This window comes from Sapajus apella, unplaced genomic scaffold (assembly GCF_009761245.1).
Source record: "Sapajus apella isolate SASKATOON/1434 unplaced genomic scaffold, GSC_monkey_1.0 scaffold3, whole genome shotgun sequence".
NCBI lineage: Eukaryota > Metazoa > Chordata > Mammalia > Primates > Cebidae > Sapajus > Sapajus apella.
In genome coordinates, this window is record NW_022436943.1 from 6,389,519 (window position 1) to 6,412,986 (window position 23,468).

Consider the following 23,468-nt stretch of genomic DNA (forward strand, 5'->3'; position numbering starts at 1 on the left):
GAATTGAGCACCTATGTGTCAAGAATACTTTGCACAGTTTATACTATTGCAGTATTTCAATTTACTCCTTGTACCTGTATAACTTTTTTAAAAATGAGAAATACTGTACAACTGTAACTATTTTTACTATAAATCTTTATTTCCATAAAATTATAAGAGTGTGGTCGATAGATCCTATTATATAGCTATGATATCCCCTGAATTTGTTTACCTGGTAACAGTAGCTCATGTTTGTAAATGCTTTGGAACTCTTAAAATGATGTTACATACATTGCCTAATTTATAAGATTACGTTAGCTTTTCTCGTTTCCTTAATACGTGATTATCATATTGAACTGCAGTGTTTTTTTCCCCATCATGTCACATACACAAAATAGAAAACCAGTAGTTGTAAATTTCTTTTTTTTTTTTTTTTGAGACGGAGTCTCACTCATGTTACCCAGGCTGGAGTGCAATGGCGCGATCTCGGCTCACCGCAACCTCCGCCTCCTGGGTTCAGGCAATTCTCCTGCCTCAGCCTCCTGAGTAGCTGGGATTACAGGCACGCACCACCATGCCCAGCTAATTTTTTGTATTTTTTTTTTTTAGTAGAGACAGGGTTTCACCGTGTTGACCAGGATGGTCTCGATCTCTTGACCTTGTGATCTACCCGCCTTGGCCTCCCAAAGTGCTGGGATTACAGGCTTGAGCCACCACGCCCAGCGTAAATTTCTTTAGCAGTTCTTAATGGAATTTATTTAATAGTTTAGTACTTTTCTTTCTTAAGTATTGTACCAAGCTGTAATGGAATCGTAAGACTCATGCTTTCAGAACAGAGCCTTCTATTACTCGTGTGTTTATCTTCCTGGCCATATGACCATGTAAAGTTCCATTATGTATGTCATAATCTTATCACTTGCAATACAGTTCCCCTTGTAAGACTACATAGCAGCATGACACACTGACCCCAGGTTCATTTGAGATCTCTAGATCTTTCTTAGTGTTCTTAGCTGCACATACTTAGTTGTTCTCATACTTATAAGAAAATCTTGCAGGCTGGGTGTGTTGGCTCACACCTATAATTCCAGCACTTTGGGAGGCTCAGGCTGGCAGATTATTTGAGGTCAGGAGTTCAAGACCAGGCTGGCCAATGTGGTGAAACCCCGTCTCTACTAAAAATACAAAAATTAGCTGGGGGTGGTTGCAGACGCCTGTAATTCTAGCTACTAGGGTGGCTGAGGAATGATAATCGCTTGAACCTGGGAGGCAGAGGTTGCAGTGAGCCGAGATCAGGCCACTGCACTCTAGTCTGGGCAACAGAGCGATACTCCATCTCAAAAAAAAAAAAATCTACAGTGAATCAAAGTATGAGAAAATGTTCTCAAATTATATAGTGGTAATGCTTGCACAAATCTAAATGTACTAAAAACCACTGAATTGTATACTTTGAAAGGGTGAAGATTATGGAATATGAATATATTTTAATTTTGAAAAAGCAAATCAAAATAGAAACCAAAAGCCACTGATATTTCTTAGTTATTCATACTAGATGCCTTTATAAAAGAGACCACATTTTATACTGCCTGGACAAGTCCAGCCTCTGAAGTGGAGAGGTAAGGAGAAGTGATGGTCAAGATAAATTATGATTTTCCATTACTCTGTGCATTACACATATAAACAAATTACTGGCCTGAACCTTTATTATAGCGATTATTACAGACCAAGAGAAGAAGTATGGGTTTAATAGCTGGCCCTGCCATTTGCTACCTGGCAGCCTTGGGCATGTACCTTAACCTCTCAAGGACTGTTTCTACCTGTAAAGATGGAGATGTTGATGATGTGCACTTCACAGGTTTTAAGGGGAGAGATTTTGTGTAGAAAAGCTTCCCTAAGGAAAACAAACCTAAGAACCAGGAAGTTTACTACTGCAGAGGAATCTCCAAATGAGGAATGGTCTTTTGAGATAATCACAAAGGCTGATGATTCTGTAGCCTTAGCGGAGACAAAAGACGCCATTGAGGCATTTGAGCGGAACTTTACTGACTGCTGTGTCAGAGGGAAATACACAGAAAAATGCAGATAGGGAAATGTGCCATTCATCTGCACAGCATACTTATAAGATCCACCTGATCTTTGGGGATCACAGAGCTGATCCCATTTAACTGGGCATCCAAGTAAAAGAGATGCCACCAAAAGAATTCCTCCCTCCTTACTCCTGGGCTTTTGCCATCAAGGTATCAGTTATCCCCACCCCTCCCAGCCCCTTACCCAGGAGTATGTCCCTGCCTCTTCCAAAACCCAGAGAGAGGAAAGCACAGCTGCACGCCTTATCTTTTAAGTCAAGGTGGGGTTGACAGGGGTGGATGTGTAAAGAAGGAAAGGAAGTATCGTTTCTCTTATTCCCTAAGGCCCTGTGTATCCCTGTAGTCTGCCTACTCACCTACCCATTTGGCTGAAAAAGGGCCAATTTGACTATTCTGTCAAAATGTAACCCAAAGACCAGGAAATAGTTGTTACTCTGTTTTATATCTGTTAGAAGTATCTGAAATGGCTGGGTGCGGTCGCTCACGCCTGTAATCCCAGCACTTTGGGAAGCCAAGGAGGGCAGATCACCTGAGGTCAGGAGTTTAAGACCAGCCTGGCCAACATGGTGAAACCCCGTCTCTACTAAAAATACAAAAATTAGCCAGGCAGGCACACACCTGTAGTCTCACCTACCCCTGGAGGCTGAGGCAGGAGAATCTTGAACCTGGGAGGCAGAGTTTCAGTGAGCTGGGATTGCACCACTGCATTCCAGCCTGGGCAACAAGCAAGACTCCATCTCAAAAAAAAAAAAAAGTGTGAAATGTTGTTAAAGTGAGATAGTATACTTGGCAGAAACTGCTGTTTGGAAACAGTGAAGATAATTGTTACGATAAGCCTGTATCCCGTCATAACATGAATGACATGAATGGCATGACATGAATGCATGTCAGTGCGTTCTTACCTATAGACTTGCAAGTGACATTAAGTCTGTACAAACTGTCAGACCTTGTGGGTTTAGTCGTTTATTTAACAAATACCGATCAGCACCATACTATGTGCTAGGCAAGGTTTCTGGCATTGGAAGTACAAAATGGTCCGTGCCGTTATTGAGTAGGGAGACAACTCGTCACAAAAACAAAGGTGTCTTTACAAATAGTGGTGAGTGTTCTAAAGATTCACCATGCTCTGCAATTACACAACAGAGGGATGTAAACTTCATTAGAGAGGCAAGAAAGGGGCCGGGCGCGGTGGCTCACGCCTGTAATCCCAGCACTTTGGGAGGCCGAGGCGGGTGGATCACGAGGTCAAGAGATCGAGACCATCCTGGTCAACATGGTGACACCCCGTCTCTACTAAAAATACAAAAAATTAGCTGGGCATGGTGGCGCACGCCTGTAATCCCAGCTACTCAGGAGGCTGAGGCAGGAGAATTGCCTGAACCCAGTAGGCGGAGGTTGCGGTGAGCTGAGGTTGGGCCATTGCACTCCAGCCTGGGTAACAAGAGCGAAACTCCGTCTCAAAAAAAATAAATAAATAAATAAAAAGAGAGGCAAGAAAGGGTTCACTGAGAAGTAACACTTGACTTACAATCCACAAGTAGGGGTGAAATAACCAGAGAAGTAGGAGCAGGTAGTGAAGAGGGAAAGAGCCTTCTCGGCAGCAGGGTGTGCAAAGATCAGTGGCGGGAGGGCACGTGGCAGAAAACGAGGGAAAAGGCCCAGGAATGGAAGATGCTGGAGGAGGTGAAAACTTGGGAGTCGCTCTTGACTTCTCCCTGTGTCCCGTTGGCCACCAAGTCCCAGAAAATTGTCCCCAGTGATATACATTTCCCAGAACCGTGGAATCTTTTACCCAAGCTGCTACAACTGTCCTACACAGTATGCACTAAACTTTCCCAAGTATACAGTGGTTCTTAGATTTTAATTTTTAATTTTACAAAGAGAGACTTTTTGAAAAAATTACCATTTACTGTCCATTTCATAAAAGAAATGCTATTTTTAACACACACACACACAAGATTAATTTGAGGCCGGGCACGGTGGCTCATACCTGTAATCCCAGCACTTTGGAAGACTGAGGTGGGTGAATTGCTTGCGCTCAGGAGTTGGAGACCAGCCTGCAGAATATGGAGAATCCTCATCTCAACAAAAAATACAAAAATTGGCCAGGCGCGGTGGCTCGCGCCTGTAATCCCAGCACTTTGGGAGGCTGAGGCAGGTGGATCACAAGGTCAGGAGATCGAGACCATCCTGGCTAACATGGTGAAACCCTGTTTCTATGAAAGATACAAAAAAATTAGTCAGGTGTGGTGGCAGGTGCCTGTAGTCCCAGCTACTCGAGAGTCTGAGGCAGGAGAGTCGCTTGAACCAGGAGGCAGAGGTTGCAGTGAGCAGAGATCTTGCCACTGCACTCCAGCCTGGGTGACAGAGCAAGACTGTCTTTAAAAAAAAAAAAAAAAAAAAAGCCAGGTGTGGCAGTACATACCTATACCCAGCTACTAGGGAGGGTGAATTGAGGAGATCACTTGAACCCAGGAGGTGGAGGCTGCAGTCAGCTGTGATCATGCCACTGTAATCCAGCCTGGGCAACAGAGTGAGACGCTGTCTCAAAAAAAAAAAAGAAAAAATATCATGTTAGGGTTTTATCACCACTACATTAACTTCCTCTGAAAATTACCAACACATTGATTTTCCTAGAGTTCATTTCTGTTTTTCAAATTATAAAAATCAAAATATAAGTCTATATAGTTCTACACAGTTTATAATGAAAATTGCAGTTCGCTACCTCTCCTCTCCCCAAACTGATTCTTGCGTCCCAGAGACAGTTATTACTCACCTTCAGTTGTTATTCTTGTATTTACCTCCTCATTTGTAAATAATGCACTTACTACTGTTAAAAATCTTTTTTTTTTTTTTAGCTGGGTGCGGTGGCTAACACCTGTAATCCCAGCACTTTGGGAGGCTAAGGCAGATGGATCAGTTAAGATCAGGAGTTCGAGACCAGCCTGGCCAACATGATGAAACACTGTCTCTACTAAAAATACAAAAACTAGTTGGGTGTGGTGGCAGGTGCCTGTAATCCCAACTATGCAGCAGGCTGAGGCAGGAGAATCGCTTGAACCTGGGAGGCAAAGGTTGCAGTGAGCCGAGATTGTGCCACTGCACTCCAGCCTGGGCAACAGAGTGAGACTTCGTTTAAAAAAAAAAAAAGCAAATCTTTTTTTAAAATTTAAAAGCCTACTTTAACCTTGTTATCTCCTTTTCAAATGGAGTTATGGAGTAAAATATACACCCTTGGCTGGGTGAGATGGATCACATCTGTAATCCCAGCACTTTGGGAGGCCGAGATGGATGGATCACGAGGTCAAGAGTTCAAAACCAGCCTGGCCAAAATGGTAAAACCCTGTCTCTATTAAAAATACAAAAATTAGCTGGGAGGCTGAGGCAGAGAACTGCTTGAACCTGGGAGATGGAGGTTGCAATGAGCCTGGGTGACAGAGCGAGGCTCCATTTCAAATATATATATATTCTTTAGCTCAAATCTCAATCCATCTGTGGAGCTTCCCACAGAGAAGCCCTCAGTGCTTACCACCTTAGATAGACTATATTACTTACCATGAATGCTACTCTGCATTATTTCTTTCAAGTAGGTAATGACTTTCTTTTCTTAAATTTCTGGACTCCAATTAACAGTCAAGTTTCACATTGCCTGTTTCATGCCTATGATTAAATTCTTCTCTTTATGTATACAAGCATTAGAACTTGCTCCTGCTTAGAACTTAGTGGAAAAGGGATTTGCCTGGGGTTTCCATCAACTCTGCTGACCTCAGAGGAAAGAGTAAACACTTCTGAAATCACAGAACTGCTCCCAGTAATAGCACATCCCCTTCTTGTCCAAATGTGTATCCTTACTTTAGCTAGTTGAGAAAGTATCTGATTTTAACCAGAATTCATTTCTGCAAAGAATATTTTGAGTCAGGTCAACATTCTAGAGGGCAATATAAAAAGCCATTGTACTGATTCTCTCTGAGAAGTGGGCCCATGGAGTTGTTGGGAATCAGCAGAAAGGAGGAGATTCTTACATATCAAAAAACGTAAGATTGCTTTTATTTGTTGAGCACTGTGTACCAAGCACCATTCTAAACCCTTATCTCATTTAATTCTCACAACCAAATGAAGCAGAGGAACTGTTTTTTGCCCCACGTACAATGGAGAAAATCAGAGGTTAAAAATAACTTGGTCAGGCTGGTCACGATGGCTCATGCCTATCCTAGCACTTTGGGAGGCTGAGGCGGGTGGATCACCTGAGGTCAGGAGTTTGAGACCAGCCTGGCCAATGTAAAGAAACCCCATCTCTACGAAAAATACAAAAATTAGCTCAGTGTGGTGGCACACGCTTGTAGTCCCATCCAGTCGGGAGGCTAAGGAAGGAGAATTGCTTGAACCCGGGAGGTGGAGGTTGCAGTGAGCAGAGATCGTGCCACTGCACTCCTGCCTGTGTGACAGGAGCAAGACTTCATCTCAAAAAAATGAAAATAAAAAAATAATAACTTGGTCAGCCTGGTCAACGTAGTAAGACTCAGTCTTTACCAAAAATAAAAACACTTAGCAAGGCATGGTGAGGCATGCCTGTAGTCCCAGCTATTCAGGAGGTTGAGATAGGAGGATCGCTTGAGCTCAGGAACTTGAGACTTCATTAAGCCATGATTGCACCACTGCACTCCAGCCTGGGCAACAGGGTGAGGCCCCAATGCAAAAGAAAAGAAAAAAATGGCATAGATGCTAACACAACTGGGATTCCTAGCTAGGGAGTCTGACTCCAAAGACTGTGCTTTTTAGCCAACATGCCATGCTGAATATGAACCCCTGATATACTTTAGACAATATTACTTGTAGGCTGGGTGCAGTGGCTCACACCTGTAATCCCAGCACTTTGAGAGGCCAAGGAGGGTAGATCATGAAGTCAGGAGTTCAAGACCAGCTTGGCCAAGATGGTGAAACCCCCCTCTCTACTAAAAATACAGGACAAAAAAAAAAAGCCGGGCATGGTGGTGGGCACCTGTAATCCCAGCTACTTGGGAGGCTGAGGCAGAGAATTGCTTGAACCCAGAAGGCGGAGGTTGCAGTGAGTGGAGATAGCGCCACTACACTCCAGCCTGGGTGACAGCACGAGACTCCATCTCAAAAAAGAAAAGAAACTCTTACTTAAAAATAAGACATACTTTGACAAAGTAAAACCCTTCCCTGTGAAAACCTGACTACAACATATGCACATGATTAATAATAAGCCACAAAAGTGAAAGTACAGTGTCTAATATTTTAATAATATAACATCTTAAATTCCATAACCTGCATGTTATCCCGATTGTTTATAAGACAGCCATGAAATATGAACACTTGAAACATATTAAGTGACAATCTACAGTAACTATACATAGCATGTTAGAATACATATTAAATATGTCATCAAACTTTTATATATATATATATATATGTACATATATATGTATATATATATACACATATATATACACATATATATGTACATATATATGTATATATATACACATATATATATACATATACATATATATACATATATATATATATATATGTATATGTATATATTTGGAAGAAACTAGTATTTTATTTCAACTCCTTTGTTTCACAAGAGGCCAAAGAAGTTAAGTGACTTGCCCAACCAAGGTGACACAGTGAATTAGCGGCAGGACTGTACTCAAAGCTCAGGTCCCCTGGCTCCCAACTCAGCGCTCTTTCCCTGTTGCGTCCATGGCTACCCAGACAGTGTGCTCCCTCTGGAACATGCTGTTCTCCTTTTTTTTTGAGACAGATTATTGCTCTTGTTGCCCAGGCTGGTGTGCAATGGCACAATCTTGGCTCACTGCAACCTCTGCCTCCTGGGTTCAAGTGATTCTCCTGCCTCAGCCTCCTGAGTAACTAGGATTACAGGTGTGAGCCACCTCACCTGGCTAACTTTGTATTTTTAGTAGAGATTGGGTTTCTCCATGTTGGTCAGGCTAGTCTCGAACTCCCAACCTCAGGTGATTTGCCCGCCTCAGCCTCCCAAAGTGCTGGGATTACAAACTTGAGACATTGTGTCCGGCTGAATATGCTGTTTTCTATGTGGATGTGGAGATGTCAGTGTAGCTGGTTTTGCTTAAAATTAGTTATCTTATGGTTTTGACAAGGAAAGGATATTCTTGGTTGACAGATCTTGTTCCTTGCAGCTTAGGTGATGGAAATGGGACTTGGATGGTCATTCTGATGCTGTCACCTCTTCTTGACACCCTGAAGTACTATGATTTTGGAGACTGGAACATGAGAATTCAGAAGAGTCTGGAGAAGAGGGGCAGGAGGTAGAGAGTGACATTTGGACAAGACTTTTCTTTTTTTTTCTTTTTGAGGTAAGAGTCTCACTCCATCAGCCAGTTGGAGTGCAGTGGCACGATCTCAGCTCACTGCAACCTCTGCCTCCTGGTTTCAAGCAATTCTTGTGCCTTAGCCTCCTGAGTAGGTGGAATTACAGACATGGACTAATTGCCATGCCCGGCTAATTTTTGTATTTTTAGTAGAAACGGGGTTTCGCCTTGTTGGCCAGGCTGATCTCGAACTCCTGACCTCAAGTGATCTGCCTGCCTCCACCTCCCAAAGCGTGAGTCACTGCGCCAGCCGAGACATTCTTTAAAAAAAATTCAAAGACATGGGGTGAGTTGGCACATACCTGTAATCCCAACACTTTGGGAGGTTGAGGCTGGAGGATCTCTTGAGCTCAAGGAGTGCAAGACCAGCCTGGGCAACATAGTGAGACATCTCCATAAAAAATACAAAAATTCACAGGGCCTGGTGCCCTGCAACTGTGGTCCCAGCTACTCAGGAGGCTGAGGTGGGAGGATTGCCTGAGCCTGGGAGGCAGAGGCTGCAGTGAGCTGAAACTGCACCACTGCACTCTAGCCTGGGCAACAGAGCCAGACTCTGTCTCAAAAAATAAAGAAGTTGAACTTCTGCCTCATACCACACAGAAAAAAGTGAATTAAATATAAACGTCCATTACAAACCAGGCTATTGATAAAAATTAAAAATAAATAAAATGTGCTTTACCAGGGTAAGGACAATGCATAGTAGAAGAAACAAAAATAAATAAATAAAATGATGGACCAAAATGTAAGAGTTAAATCTATAAAATGGGAAAAATGAAGTACATCTTCATGATTTTGTGTTAGGTAATGGTTTCATAAATGTAACCCAGAAGAAAAAGCAACAAAGGAAAAAAAAAAAAGGATGAATCGAACTTCATCAAAATTAAAAGCTTTAGTACATCAAAGAACATGATCAAGAAAATGGAAAGACATCCCACAGAATGGGAGAAAATATTTGTAAATCATATATCCGATAAGGGTCTAGCATCCAGAATATACTAACAATTTTTATAATTCAAAGACGAAAGTTCTACTTGCTGTAGATCTTGGGGAAAAAGAAAAGAAAAAAGAAAAACAAAAGACAAATCACCCAATCAAAAAATGGGCAAAGGCCAGGCGCGGTGGCTCACGCCTGTAATCCCTGCACTTTGGGAGGCCAAGGCGGGTGGATCACGAAGTCAAGAGATAGAGACCATGCTGACCAACATGGTGAAACCCTGTCTCTATTGAAAAATACAAAAAGTAGCTTTTTGAGGAAGACGCGGTCGTAGCTGTTGTGGATCGTTAGTCCGCACGCTCCTGCTCCTGACTCCCCGCTGTTCGCTCTTGCCGAGGAACAAGTCGGTCAGGAAGCCGCGCACAGCCATGGCTTTTAAGGATACCGGAAAAACACCCATGGAGCCGGAGGTGGCAATTCACCGAATTCGAATCACTCTAACAAGCCGCAACGTAAAATCGCTGGAGAAGGTGTGTGCTGACTTGATCAGAGGAGCAAAGGAAAAGAATCTGAAAGTGAAAGGACCAGTTCGAATGCCTACGAAGACTCTGAGAATCACTACAAGAAAACACCTTGTGGTGAAGGTTCTAAAACATGGGATCGTTTCCAGATGAGAATCCACAAGCGACTCATTGACTTGCACAGTCCTTCAGAGATTGTTAAGCAGATTACTTCCATCAGTATTGAGCCAGGAGTTGAGGTGGAAGTCACCATTGCAGATGCTTAAGTTGGTTATTTTAATAAATTGATTACCAATTGTTAAAAAAAAAAAAAAAAGTAGCTTGTCATGGTGGCATGCACCTGTAATCCCAGCTACTCAGGAGTCTGAGGCAGGAGAATTGCTTGACCTGGGGAGGCAGAGGTTGCAGTGAGCCAAGATTGCACCACTGCACTCCAGCCTGGCGACAGAGCGAGACGCCGTCTCAACAACGACAACAACAACAAAATGGGCAAAATATTTGAATGGACATTTCTTAAAGAAATATATGCCAGTCGCAGTGGCTCATGCCTATAATCCCAGCACTTTGGGAGACTGAGGTGGGTGGATTGCTTGAATCCAGGAGTTTGGGACCAGCCTGGGCAACATGGTGAAACCCCATCTCTACAAAAATTAGCTAGGTGTGGTGGTGTGTGCCTGTAATCCCGGCTACTCAGGAGGCTGAGGCAGGAGAATCGCTTGAACCAGGGAGTCAGTGGTTGCAGTGAACTGAGATGGCAGATGGCACCACTGCACTCCAGCCTGGCGACAGAGCAGGACTCCATCCCAAAAAAACAAAAAAAAAAAAAAAAAAAAAAGGCAGACACAAGTATTGCCAATATATGGAGAAATCAAATCAGAACCCTCATTCGTTGTTGGAGGGATTGTAAAATGGTCCAGCCACTTTGGGAAACAGCCTGACAGTTCCTCAAAATGTTAAACAAAGAATTACAATATGACTCAGCAATTCCAGTCCTAGGTATATACCCAACAAATGTGAAGCCATATGTCCATGGAAAACCTTGTACATAAGTATTCATGGCAGTATTATTCATAACAGCCAAAAAGGAGAGAATCGCTTGAGCACAGGAAGTGGAGGTTGCAGTGAGCCAAGATGGCAGCACTGCACTCCAGCCTGGGTGACAGAGTGGGACCTTGTCTCAAAAAAAAAAAAGCCAGAAAGTGGAAACAATCCAAACGTCCATCAACTGATAAAAGGCTAAACAAAATGTAGTATATCCCTACAAAAGAATATTAGTCATCTATAATAGAGTAAAGAAGTACTGATACATGCTACAATCTGGATTAACCTTGAAAACTTTATGCTTAGTGAAAGAAACGAGTCACAAAGACCACATGTCATATAATTCCATTTATATGAAATGTCCAGAATAGGCAAATCCACAGACACAGAAAATAGATGAACGGTTGCCAGGGGCTGGAAGGAAAGGAAGAATGGGGAATTTCTGCTAATGAATCCAGGGTTTCTTTTGGGGGTGATGACATGTTCTAAAATTAGATAGTGATGTTGAGTTTACAACTCTGATACACTAAAAACCACTGAGGTGTACACTGTACAAGGATGAATTTTATGGTGTGTGAATAATACGTCAATAAAGCTGTTATAAAAAAGAACTTATATAGCATGAAAATTATGTCTTTATATGTATTTCTTCCTCCTACTAGAATTAGACTACATGGTAGGCAGCAAATACTAACAAGAAAGAAATTAAGAGACAACAAAATAAAAATAATGACAAAAACAAACTAAAAACAAAAAATAGAATTAGACTATGAGCTTTCTTCATCTTTACACATGGTAGCTACTCAATGAACACAATAAATACTTGATGATCCAGTAATTAATTCATTGATCTAACCTTTGAAAGAAGTTTAAGACATTGACAGTCAGTTGGACAGAAAAACGATTCTCTGCAAAGGCAGCGGCTGAGCACAGAGAAGGAAGAGCGATAGCATGAGCGGCCAGCAGTTCTTGACTGGCTAGGAGAAGCATGGAAGGAAGCAGTATAGATAAGTGTGTTAAGGGTTGTACTACCTACTAAATTTGCTCCTTATTTAATTGTTGTTAAATATTGCTAATTTATAGTGTTTGGCTGACTAAAAATATTTTCATTGAAAATGATGATTCAGTCTCTTTCCCCTGCACTTTTTCCTGTCTCCATAGTGGAATCAAAAGCTACAAGTAAGGAAGTAAGGCTGGGCACTGTGGCTCACACCTGTAATCCCAGCACTTTGGGAGGCTGAGGCAGGCGGATCACTTTAGGTCAGGAGTTTGAGACCAGCCTGGCCAGCAGGAAGAAACACCTCTCAAATTAGCCAAGGTGGTGGTGCGTGCCTGTAGTCTCAGCTACTCAGGAGGCTGAGGCAGGAGAATCACTTGAACCCAAGAGGCGCAGGTTGCAGTGAGCCGAGACTGTGCCACTGCATCACTCCAGCCTGGGCGACAGAGCAAGACTCCATCTTAAAAAAAAAAAAAGAAAAAAAGGCTGCAAGTGAGATTGTGCCAATTGGAAGAAAACAAGAAGTAAAAGTTTCATCTCTGACGGGCCCCAGCCAGCTCTGCCCAACTCCTCCTCTCCCCCAGGCCTCCTGTGCTAGAAGCCCATGGCAATCCTCATGTACCATTTACCCAGGTACTTTGCCCTAATTTCACACTGTTTGAAGCCAGAACCTGCTGTTTACACCTACCTTCCCAGAGTCCTTCATTCTTTCATTCATTGAACAAACAATTGTCAGGCACCTGCTTTTTGCCAGGGATTATTAGAGGCACAGACCATAAAAGCAAATAAGTAAATTTTGCTGTCAATATATGTCACAGTATTAAACGTTGAGTTGAGGCATTTCTGTTTGGCTATTAGTAGCATCTTTTTAGAAAGAGCCTCAAAACCCTCTCTAGTGGACTTCTTGTGAGAACACTACCTTGTATTTGACTAGAACTATTCAAGGATTTCACATGCAAAATTCAATTTGATACTCAAATCTATTTTTTTAAAAAAAGAAGGGAGGGCAGGTATTACCTGCATTTTGCAGATGAGACCAATGAGATTTGGATGGGTTAAATGATTATTTCAAGTTCACACAGCTAGTAAACAGCAAAGTCTGCTTGGGAACCCAGCTGTGACTTCTAATTGATTGCTTTTCCTCTTACCCCTTATGGACACCAGAAGGTCTGACTCAGGGGCAGCTGCCTCTGTCTGTGTGTAAACAATAAGGCAGCAAAGGACTGTTGGGTTTGCTCTTTTTAAATTTTTAATAAACCATCACTGTGTTTATTATCAATTTAATAAACAAGCAACCATCAAGAAGCAAAGTAATGAACCCAGCAGATAGGGACATTGTGAAATATGTTTCTGTGAGACTTGTAAGTGCACAGCTAATAAGAACAGAAATCATATTTTTAGCAAAGGATGTAGTTCCTGACTGGTAGAGGCCACCAAGAGCTCGAAACTGGAGATCCTTCTCATTTACCTCAGCTGTGGGACTCTGTGTGAATGATTTCCAAACTCAGTTCAACAGGTGTTGAATCAATGACCTACAGAGTGTCCTGTGCACTCAGAATTATAAACAAGAATGAGGCTTACCTCATGTTTCAGAGCTCCCAGCCTGCACTAGGAAAACGAAAATTAAAACACAATGTGTGCTGCTTAAACCCATGAGTTTGAGATCAACCTGGGCAACATAGGGAGAAACTGTCTCTACAAAAAACAAAAAATTAGCCAGGTGTGGTAGAGAACGCCTCTGGAGGCTAAGGTGGGAAGATGGCTTGAGCACAGGAGAGGTCGAGACTGCAGTGAGCCATGTTGGTGCCTGGGTGAGAGAGCAAGAACCTATCTCAAAAACAAAACGAAACACCCAAAAAAAACCCCACCACACACAACAAAATAAAACCAATGTAAGCATGGCGGCCTATGCCTATAATCTTAGCACTTTGGGAGGCCAAGGCGGGTGGATCACTTGAGACCTGGTGTTTGAGACCAGCTTGGGCAACATGGTGAGACCCTGTCTTGACAAAAAATAAAAAATTAGCCAGACCTGGTGGCACATGCCTGTACTCCCAGCTACTTGGGACGCTGAAGCGAGAGGATCACTTGAGCCCATGAGGTCAAGGCTGCAGTGAGCCATGATCGTGCCACTGTACTCCAGCCTGGGCAACAGAGTGAGACCCTGTCTCAAAAAAACCCCCAAAAACGAAAAACAATACATCTCATAATGGGCAAGTGCTCTAACGATACAGAAGTTTTTCTAAAAAATAAGGTGAGGAAGCACTTATGTGTGGTAAACATTACTTAATTCTACGTCTGAAATCATAAATCTTTCAATTTCTAAGCTTTTCAGCTTCCTTAATGAAAAGAAATAACATTTGTATTGAACACTTATGCAGTAGACATTATGCTGTTTTATGGATAGTGTATTTGATTGAATCTTCACAATAACCTTATTATTATTATTTTTCATTTTACAGATCAGGAATCTGAGGCTCAGGGAGGTTAAATGATTTGCTGTAGGTCCCACAGCCAAAAATTGGACAGAGCCAGTTTGGGCTCCTAAGCGTATCCTCTTAATCATGACCCAGTATGACCTCTTCTTCTCCTAATGCAATGTTCTCTGATCTTACCGAGACATCCAAACCTTGGCCTCTGTTTTCTCCAGTGTCTCAGCCATCACCTTTCCTTCCCTCTCTATTCTCCTGCCATGACAGACCACTCACAGGTACCCTGTGGTGTGTGGCATGGCATCTCTTTACCTTTGCACACATGTTCCCACTACCTGGATGAGCCAAATCATAGAGCCACCAAACCCATTTGCAAATCTGGCCAAATCTGGCCAAGGGAAAGATGAAAATGAGCCATAACAGTATAGAGTATATTTGTAATCTTGGCCAGGTGTGGTGGCTCATGCCTGTAATCCCAGCAGTTTGGGAGGCCAAGGCAGGTAAATCACCTGAGATCAGGAGTTCAAGACCAGCCTGGCCAACATGGCGAAACCCTGTCTCTACTAAAAATACAAAAAAATTAGCCAGGTGTGGTGGTGCGCACCTATAATCCCACTACTCAGGAGGCTGAGGCAGGAGAATCACTTGAACCCAGGGGTTGGAGGTTGCAGTGAGCCAAGATCATACCACTTCAGCCTAGGCGAAAGAGTGAAATTCAGTCTCAAAAAAAAGAGAAAGAAACGTTAATGTTACTTCTATAACACTGAAAGAATTGAAGACATTTCAAAAGTGGAAATTTATGGTAGCATTTATGTGTGAAAAGATCTTACTGGTAGATTGTAGAGAACACATTCTAAGTGCAGTGGCAACATTCACATAATTTCATCCTGTATTGTAGAACAAAGATATACACAATACCTCAGGTTATTATTTTTACATATGGTATTCTTAGATTATAACAAAACAAAAATTTTAATGTGTTTTAATGCAAAGTCTTTAAAAATAAACACGTATGTGTATATATATGTGTGGCACATATATATGTATATATACATATCATCTCTTAAAAGCTAAGTCATAAAGCGAGTCTGGGTCACATCATCAGTTTTTTGAACCACAAAAATGAAAATATAAGCTATACATCAAATGCTGTTAAATTACTATTTAGAGGAAAATGTCTGCACTTAGATGCTTGTAGTAATAAGAATTTTCATTAAAAGAAAGCGTAATGAATTAACTACTATAAAAAGAAAGTATCTCCTTATTTTACAATGCAGTTTTGCCACATCTAAAAATTTTGCCACATTGCATGTAAAATTAGGGACTTGAAAAATCAGTTCTTTTAATTTTTTTTTTTTTTTTTTTTTGAGACGGAGTTTCACTCATGTTACCCAGGTTGGAGTGCAATGGCGCGATCTCGGCTCACTGCAACCTCCACCTCCTGGGTTCAGGCAATTCTCCTGCCTCAGCCTCCTGAGTAGCTGGGATTACAGACACACACCACCATGCCCAGCTAATTTTTTGTATTTTTAGTAGAGACGGGGTTTCACCATGTTGACCAGGATGGTCTCGATCTCTTGGCCTCGTGATCCACCCGCCTCGGCCTCCCAAAGTGCTGGGATTACAGGCTTGAGCCACTGTGCCCGGCCTAATTTTTTTTTTTTAAGATATACATGGTCTCACGATTTGCCAGGCTGGAAATCCTGGGCTTCACCTGCCTCAGCCTCCCAAAGTGCTGGAATTACAGGCGTGGGCCACTGTACATGGCCAGTTTTGTTAATTTTTAAAGAACTGCACTGGTTTGCTTATCAATTCTATTTTTGGTTTTTATTTTGTATAACTAATGAACAAATCAACAGCTGACTTGGGAAAAAAGTGAGCAATAACTAGCTTAGTAAAATAAAAGGAAAGTTCAAATTAACAAAATCATGTACAGAGAAAAGCCAACATAACTCAAACATATTTTAATGACAAAATGTTATTTTAAGCCAAAAGCTTATAAAATATGGTAAAGAAATGGAAGAGGATAACTGCTTTTAATAGTGTAAAGATACCACACTCAAGGCAGCTGGAGAGAAACCATGAAGACAGACACAATAGGGAGATAAATAGGTAGTTATCAAATGAATAATAAAACAACAACAGACACAAGCTACCATTTTATCCACTATTTCTGGAAGTGGAAAGAGGAAGAAGGGCACGGGTGACCCAGGCCTGTAATCCCAGCTGAAAAGGGAGGATCGCTTGAAGTCAGGAGTTTGAGACCAGCCGGGTCAACATAGTGAAACCCCATCTCTATTTATTTTTAAAAAATAAGAATACATTTTCTTTTAATTAGAAAAATATATATAAAAAGAAAAGAGAAGTTTTCCGGAGCAACATTGAGAAATGTCAAGATTTGTGTGTGTGTGTGGCTACCATTTGACCCAGCAGCTGTAACTTAGATATTTTTTACTAAAGAAGGTTTAAAATATGAATTTATTTTTATTTTCATTTTTATTTATTTACTTTTTTGGAGATGGAGTCTAGTTCTGTCACCCAGGCTGGAGTGCAGTGGCACAATCTTGGTTCACTGCAGCCTCCACCTCCCAGGCTTAAGCAATTTTCCTGCCTCAGCCTTCCCAGTAGCTGGGATTACAGGCACCTGCCACCAACACCGGACTAATTTTTGTGTTTTTTTTTTTTTGAGACAGAGTTTCGCTCTTGTTACCCAGGCTGGAGTGCAATGGCGCATCTCGGCTCACCGCAACCTCCACCTCCTGCTCAGGCAATTCTCCTGCCTCAGCCTCCTGAGTAGCTGGGATTACAGGCATGTGCCACCATGCCCAGCTAATTTTTTGTATTTTTAGTAGAGACGGGGTTTCACCATGTTGACCAGGATGGTCTCGATCTCTTGACCTCGTGATCCACCCACCTCGGCCTCCCAAAGTGCTGGGATTACAGGCTTGAGCCACCGCGCCCGGCCATTTTTGTGTTTTTTGTAGAGATGGTGTTGCCCCATGTTGTTCAGGCTGGCAAAAAATATTCAAACTCCTGAGCTCAAAGTGATCTGCCCATCTTGGCCTTCCAAAGTGCTGGCATTACGGCCGCAAGCTACTGTGCCCAACCAGTTTTGAAGGAAACAGCGTGTCCTGGTTCTTGTTCTACCTCTCGCTGAGCCTTTTTAGTAGTGGCCGTTGCTGTGTCTCCTCCTCTGAATGCCCATCTCACCACATCATCTTTCTCTGGTTCACTTCCTGGCTTCATTTGTTGATGTCTTCCAAGTCCCTTGTCTTCTGGACAGACCTCTCTTCCCAGTGCTAAGATCCTCTAGTTCAGAGGCTGGGCTTCAATCCTGATTCTACCACCCACTAGATAAGTGAGCTTAGGTGGTTTATTAAGCTTATTTGTTCATTCTTCATCTCATCTGAAAACAAAATTACCTCCGCTGGGCACAGTTACTCATGCCTGTAATCCCAGCACTTTGGAAGGCCGAGGTAGGGGGAAGCTTGAGACCAGCCTGGCCAACATGACAAAACCCCATCTCTGGGCCGGGCGCGGTGGCTCAAGCCTGTAATCCCAGCACTTTGGGAGGCCGAGGCGGGTGGATCACGAAGTCAAGGGATCGAGACCATCCTGGTCAACACAGTGAAACCCCGTCTCTACTAAAAATACAAAAAGTTAGCTGGGCCTGCTGGCGCGTGCCTGTAATCCCAGCTACTCAGGAGGCTGAGGCAGGAGAATTGCCTGAACCCAGGAGGCGGAGGTTGCGGTGAGCCGAGATCGCGCCATTGCACTCCAGCCTGGGTAACAAGAGCGAAACTCCGTCCCAAAAAAAAAAAAAAAACCCATCTCTACTAAAAATACAAAAATTAGCTGGGTGTGGTGGCTCACGCCTGTAATCCCAGCTACCTGGAAGGCTGAGACAGGAGAATCCCTTGAACAATTCATTAAGGAGACTTGAAAGCTCGTCGGTTGTCTTTCAGAGTTCAGATAGAGAATCTGGGTATGGGGCCCAAACAATTGAGGTTTTTTTTTTTTTTTTTTTTTTTGAGACAGTCTTGCTCTGTCACCCAGGTTGGGGTGCAGTGGTGCAATCTCTGCTCACTGCAACCTCTGCCTCAGGGTTCATATGATTCTCTTGCCTCGGCCTCCTGATTAGCAGGGATTACAGGTACCCACCACCACACTTGGCTAATTTTTTTTGTATTTTTAGTAGAAATGGGGTTTCACCATGTTGGCCATGCTGATCTTGAACTCTTGACCTCAGGTGATCCACCTGCCTTGGTCTCCCAAAGTGCTGGGATTACAGGAATGAACCACCATGACCCACAGTAAATTGAGTTTTAACCACCCTTCTGGATGATTCTGAAGCATGAGTCTCAAGACTTCGGAAGTCTGCAGAACTAAATTAGAATCACCTGGAGAATTTTTGAAGCTCCTCATGCCCAGCCTGCAGGCATATCTATTAAACCAAAACCTGGCGGGGAGCCCAGGCCCCAGTGTTTTTCAGAACACCCCCAGGTGATTCCAATGCGCACCCAAGCTAGAGAACCACTGGTTAGGCTCAAGCTAATGTAATTTAATAGCTATCTTTTATAAGGTACTTAAAATGTGCCAAACACTGAACTTCCTTATTTGCATTTCCATATAGGACTTTCATATGATTCTTCCCATTCTACAGAAATTAATATTGAGGTTTAGCAATGTTTTGCATCTTGCCTGTAGGCAATGAGTTAGCAAAGTCAGTATTCAAATTCAAGAGTTTCTGACTCAAAGTCTGGGCCACAGCTCACTCGCTGTCAGATAATATGGATTCTTAGAGCCATCATTAAGGTATGAGCAAGAACGGTCAGGGACATTGTGAGCCCAGAGGCTTCAGAGGCTCAGCAGGTGCCAAAAAGAAGCATTCAGCTCTCCTGGTAGAAGAGGTCAGGAACAAAACTCAGACAAACCTGCCTTTATTGCTACCTCTGCCCAAGGCCCTCCTTTGTGACTTACCCTTCTTGAGCCTCAGTTTTCTCAGATATAAAATGGAGATAACAATACTTACTTTGTGGAATTGCTGTGAAAAGTAAATGAGCTAACACCCATGGAAGTGTCTGGCATGCACTAAGCACACAATAAATGTTTGTATATCCCCAGCCAACAATAAATTCCAGTCCCACCTTAGCCCAGCTGGTGAGGGCCTAAGGGTTGCTGTTGGTGGGGATTGCTGTGAGAATGAAACTTGGGAGTAGTAACTTCTCTGTTCATCGGTGTTTTCTAGTAGTTGACTCTATTTCTATTTTCTATTCTTAATTCAGTCCCTAGTGAGAGCCAATACTTCCTTCCCTCCCTGCCACTGTTTGAATCAGCCGCACACAAGCCTTTGCTGAGATGCATGAAATGAATCACCTCCCTTTTCTAGTTTGACAGTCTTTCTGCCAAATCCCTCCTCCACCTCTCCTGATTAGGTCAGATCTGTCTTCCTCGCCTCACTAACCACCCCCTCTTGTGGTCCATCACCTACAGGCCTTGCCCACTCTTAAGGCCTAGGTAAAATTACAGGGTTGGCCTGCACAGCCTTGGGTGGATGGCAGATGTTGTGGTAATAACCTCCTGGATTATATGATCACTATGTCTACTGATTTTTTTTTTTGAGACCCTGACTCAAAAATAAAAATAAACTCCCAGCCTCCAGGAAAGGCTCCAAATAAAGTGACCCTCTAACTTCTCATTCTCCACCTAGATTAACCAGCCCCTTTTCCAGCATCCCACCACTCCTGGCTAGAAAGGCTTGTTTCTCCAGACCAGACAAAACTTTTTTTTTTTTTTTTTTAAATGTTTATTCAAATGTTTTTTTTTTTTTTTTTTTTTTGAGACGAAGTTTCGTTCTTGTTGCCCAGGCTGGAGTGCAATGGCGCGATCTCGGCTCACCGCAACCTCCGCCTCCTGGGTTCAGGCAATTCTCCTGCCTCAGCCTCCTGAGTAGCTGGGATTACAGGCATGCGCCACCATGCCCAGCTGATTTTTTGTATTTTTAGTAGAGACGGGGTTTCACTATGTTTGACCAGGATGGTCTCGATCTCTTGACCTCGTGATCCACCTGCCTCGGCCTCCCAAAGTGCTGGGATTACAGGCGTGAGCCACCGCGCCCGGCTGACCAGACAAAACTTAAAGGGACTTCAGAGAGGGGATTTGATTTTTTTTTTTTTTTTTTTTTGAGAAGGGAGGTCTCACTCTGTCACCCAGGCTGGAGTATAATTGTGTGATCTCAGCTCACTGCAACCCCCACCCCCCAAGTTCAAGTGATTCTTGTGCCTCAGCCTCCCAAGTAGCTGCGATTACAGGCATAAGCCATCATGCTTGCCAGGCTAATTTTTTTATTTTTAGTAGACACAGGGTTTCACCAAGTTAGTTGGGGTGGTCTTGAACTCCTGGCTCCAAGCGATCCGCCTGCCTCAGCCTCCCAAAGTGCTGGGATTATAGGTGTGAGCCACCGTGCTGGCCTAGAGAGGGAATTTTGTATCCATGCCTTTTGTTTTGTACATGAGGAAGCAAATAGCTCTAGGTTAACTGGCAAGTTGCTGATGGAGGCCAGACTATCAGACAGGTTTTCTTACCTTCTACAAAGCCCTCTTGCATTAGGAAGCTGCTTCCCAGGGGAGACAGCCCTGGACTAGAGTTGCAGTCTTGTATGATGGCCATAAAATCTTTTTTTTTGTTTGTTTGTTTTGTTTTGTTATTTAGTCTTTATTTCATAATCATAAACTTAACTCAACTCTGCAATCCAGCTAGGCATGGAAGGGAACAAGGAAAACATGGAACCCAAAGGGAACTGCAGCGAGAGCACAGATTTTAGGATACTGTGAGCAAATGGGGTGGAGGGGTGCTCCCCTGAGCTACAGAAGGAATGGTCTGGTGGCTAAGATAAAACACAAGTCAAACTTATTAAAGTTGTCCACAGTCAGCAATGGTGATCTTCTTGCTGGTCTTGCCATTCCTGGACCCAAAGCGCTCCATGGCCTCCACAATATTCATGCCTTCTTTCACCTTGCCAAAGACCACGTGCTTGCCATCCAACCACTCAGTCTTAGTGCAGATGAAAAACTGGGAACCATTTGTGTTGGGTCCAGCATTTGCCATGGACAAGATGCAGGGAATTGTATGCTTTAGGATGAAGTTCTCATCATCAAATTTCTCCCCGTAGATGGACTTGCCACCAGTGCCATTATGGCGTGTGAAGTCACCACCCTGATACATAAACCCTGGAATAATTCTGTGAAAGCAGGAACCCTTATAACCAAATCCTTTCTCTCCAGTGCTCAGAGCATGGAAGTTTTCTGCTGTTTTTGGAAACTTGTCTGCAAACAGCTCGAAAGAGACGCGGCCCAAGGGCTCGCCGTCGACGGCAATGTCGAAGAACACGGTGGGGTTGACCATGGCTGATACTAGAAGGCTCCAGGCAGTGGCGGCGTCTGCAAAGCCGATGGCCATGGAATCTTAAAGCAAGATCTGTTTTAGTCTTCAACTTATGGGTCTCTTTGGGCCTCAGTGACTTTCTTGATATATGTATATTTTTATTAGAGACTCGGTCTTGCTATGTTATTCAGGCTGGTCTTGAATTCCTGGGCCCCAATGATCCTCCCACCTCAGCCTCCCAAAGTGACGGAATTATAGGCATGAGTCACCAGGCCCAGGCTATTTTTGTTAGTATTTTATTTTATTTATTTTTTTTGAGATGGAGTCATGGCTTGTTGCCCAGGCTAGAGTGCAATGGTGCAATTTCGGTTCACTGAAACCTCTGCCTCCTGGGTTCAAGCAAGTCTCCTGCCTCAGCCTCTTGAGTAGCTGGGATTACAGGCACACACCACCATGCCCGGCTAATTTTTGTATTTTTAGTAGAGATGGGTTTTACCATGTTGGCCAGGCTGGTCTTGAACTCCTGACCTCATGATCCACCTGCCTTGGCCTCCCAAAGTGCTGGGATTATAGGCGTGAGCCACTGCGCCCGGCCCTTTTGTTAGTATTTTAAAATTGTGTATTGGCCGGGCCTGTGCGCCTGTGATCCGAGCCCTTTGGAAGGCTGGGGCGGGAGGATCGCTTGAGCTCAGGATTTCCAGATAAGCCTAAACAACATAGTGAGATCTCATTTCTTAAAAAAATAAAATTGTCCGGGTGCAGTGGCTCATGCATATAATCCCAACACTTTGGGAGGCTGAAGCAGGCAGATCATTTGAGGTCAGGAGTTTGAGACCAGCCTGGCAAACATGTTGAAACTCCAGTTCTGCTAAAAATACAAAAATAGGCTAGGCGTGGTGGCTCCCACCTGTAATCCCAGCACTTTGGAAGGCCAAGGTGGGTGGATCACCTGAACTCGGGAGTTCAAGACCAGCCTGGCCAATATGTCAAAACCCTATGTCTACTAAAAATATAAGAATTAGCCGGGCATGGTGGCGTGTGCCTATAGTCGCAGCTACTTGGGAGTTTGAGGCAGGAGAATCATTTGAACCTGGGAAGCGGAGGTTGCAATGAGCCGAGGATACACCACTGCACTCCAGCCTGGGTGACAGAGCGAGACTCCATCTCAAACAGCAACAACAACAAAAACCCAAAATACAAAAATTAGCCAGGGGTGGTGTGGTGGTACGCGCCTGTAATCCTAGCTACTTCAAGAGGCTGAAGCAGGAGAATCGCTTGAACCCAGGAGGCAGAGGTTGCAGTGAGCCAAGACTGAGCCACCACACTCCAGCCTGGAAGAGTGAGACTCCATATAAATAAATAAAATGGAATAAAATAAAAAAGATTTTGTATTAATGAAAATGTGATCATAGTAGGAACATACAGCAAAAAGAAGAAAAGGGGCTGGGCGCTGCAGCTCACGCCTGTGACCCCAGCACTTTGGGAGGCTGAGGCAGCTGGATTTCTTTCCCTCCCTCCCTTCCCTTTTTTTTTTTTGACAGACTCCTGCCCTGTCACCCAGGCTGGAGCACACAGATTGTGCTGGAGCACAGTCTCGGCTCACTGCAACCTCCACCTCCCAGGTTCAATCAATTTTCTGCCTCAGCATCCCGAGTAGCTGGGATTACAGGTGCTCACCACCATGCCAGGCTAATTTTTGTATTTTTAGTAGAGACAG

The 23,468-nt window shown here is 43.3% G+C and overlaps 1 protein-coding gene and 1 pseudogene across 2 annotated transcripts; one reads left to right on the plus strand and one right to left on the minus strand.

The window, feature by feature from the left end:
• The first annotated feature begins 9,688 nt into the window (after positions 1 to 9,688).
• On the plus strand, positions 9,689 to 10,214 carry LOC116530704 (annotated as a pseudogene). The gene has a single exon (XR_004260107.1). The product of XR_004260107.1 is annotated as a 40S ribosomal protein S20 pseudogene (transcript).
• A 10,881-nt stretch (positions 10,215 to 21,095) lies between these two features.
• On the minus strand, positions 21,096 to 21,821 carry LOC116530708 (peptidyl-prolyl cis-trans isomerase A-like). The gene has a single exon (XM_032248956.1). The coding sequence runs from the start codon at positions 21,770 to 21,772 to the stop codon at positions 21,281 to 21,283; it is 492 nt and encodes a 163-aa protein (XP_032104847.1). The 5' UTR covers positions 21,773 to 21,821; the 3' UTR covers positions 21,096 to 21,280.
• Positions 21,822 to 23,468: the final 1,647 nt, after the last annotated feature.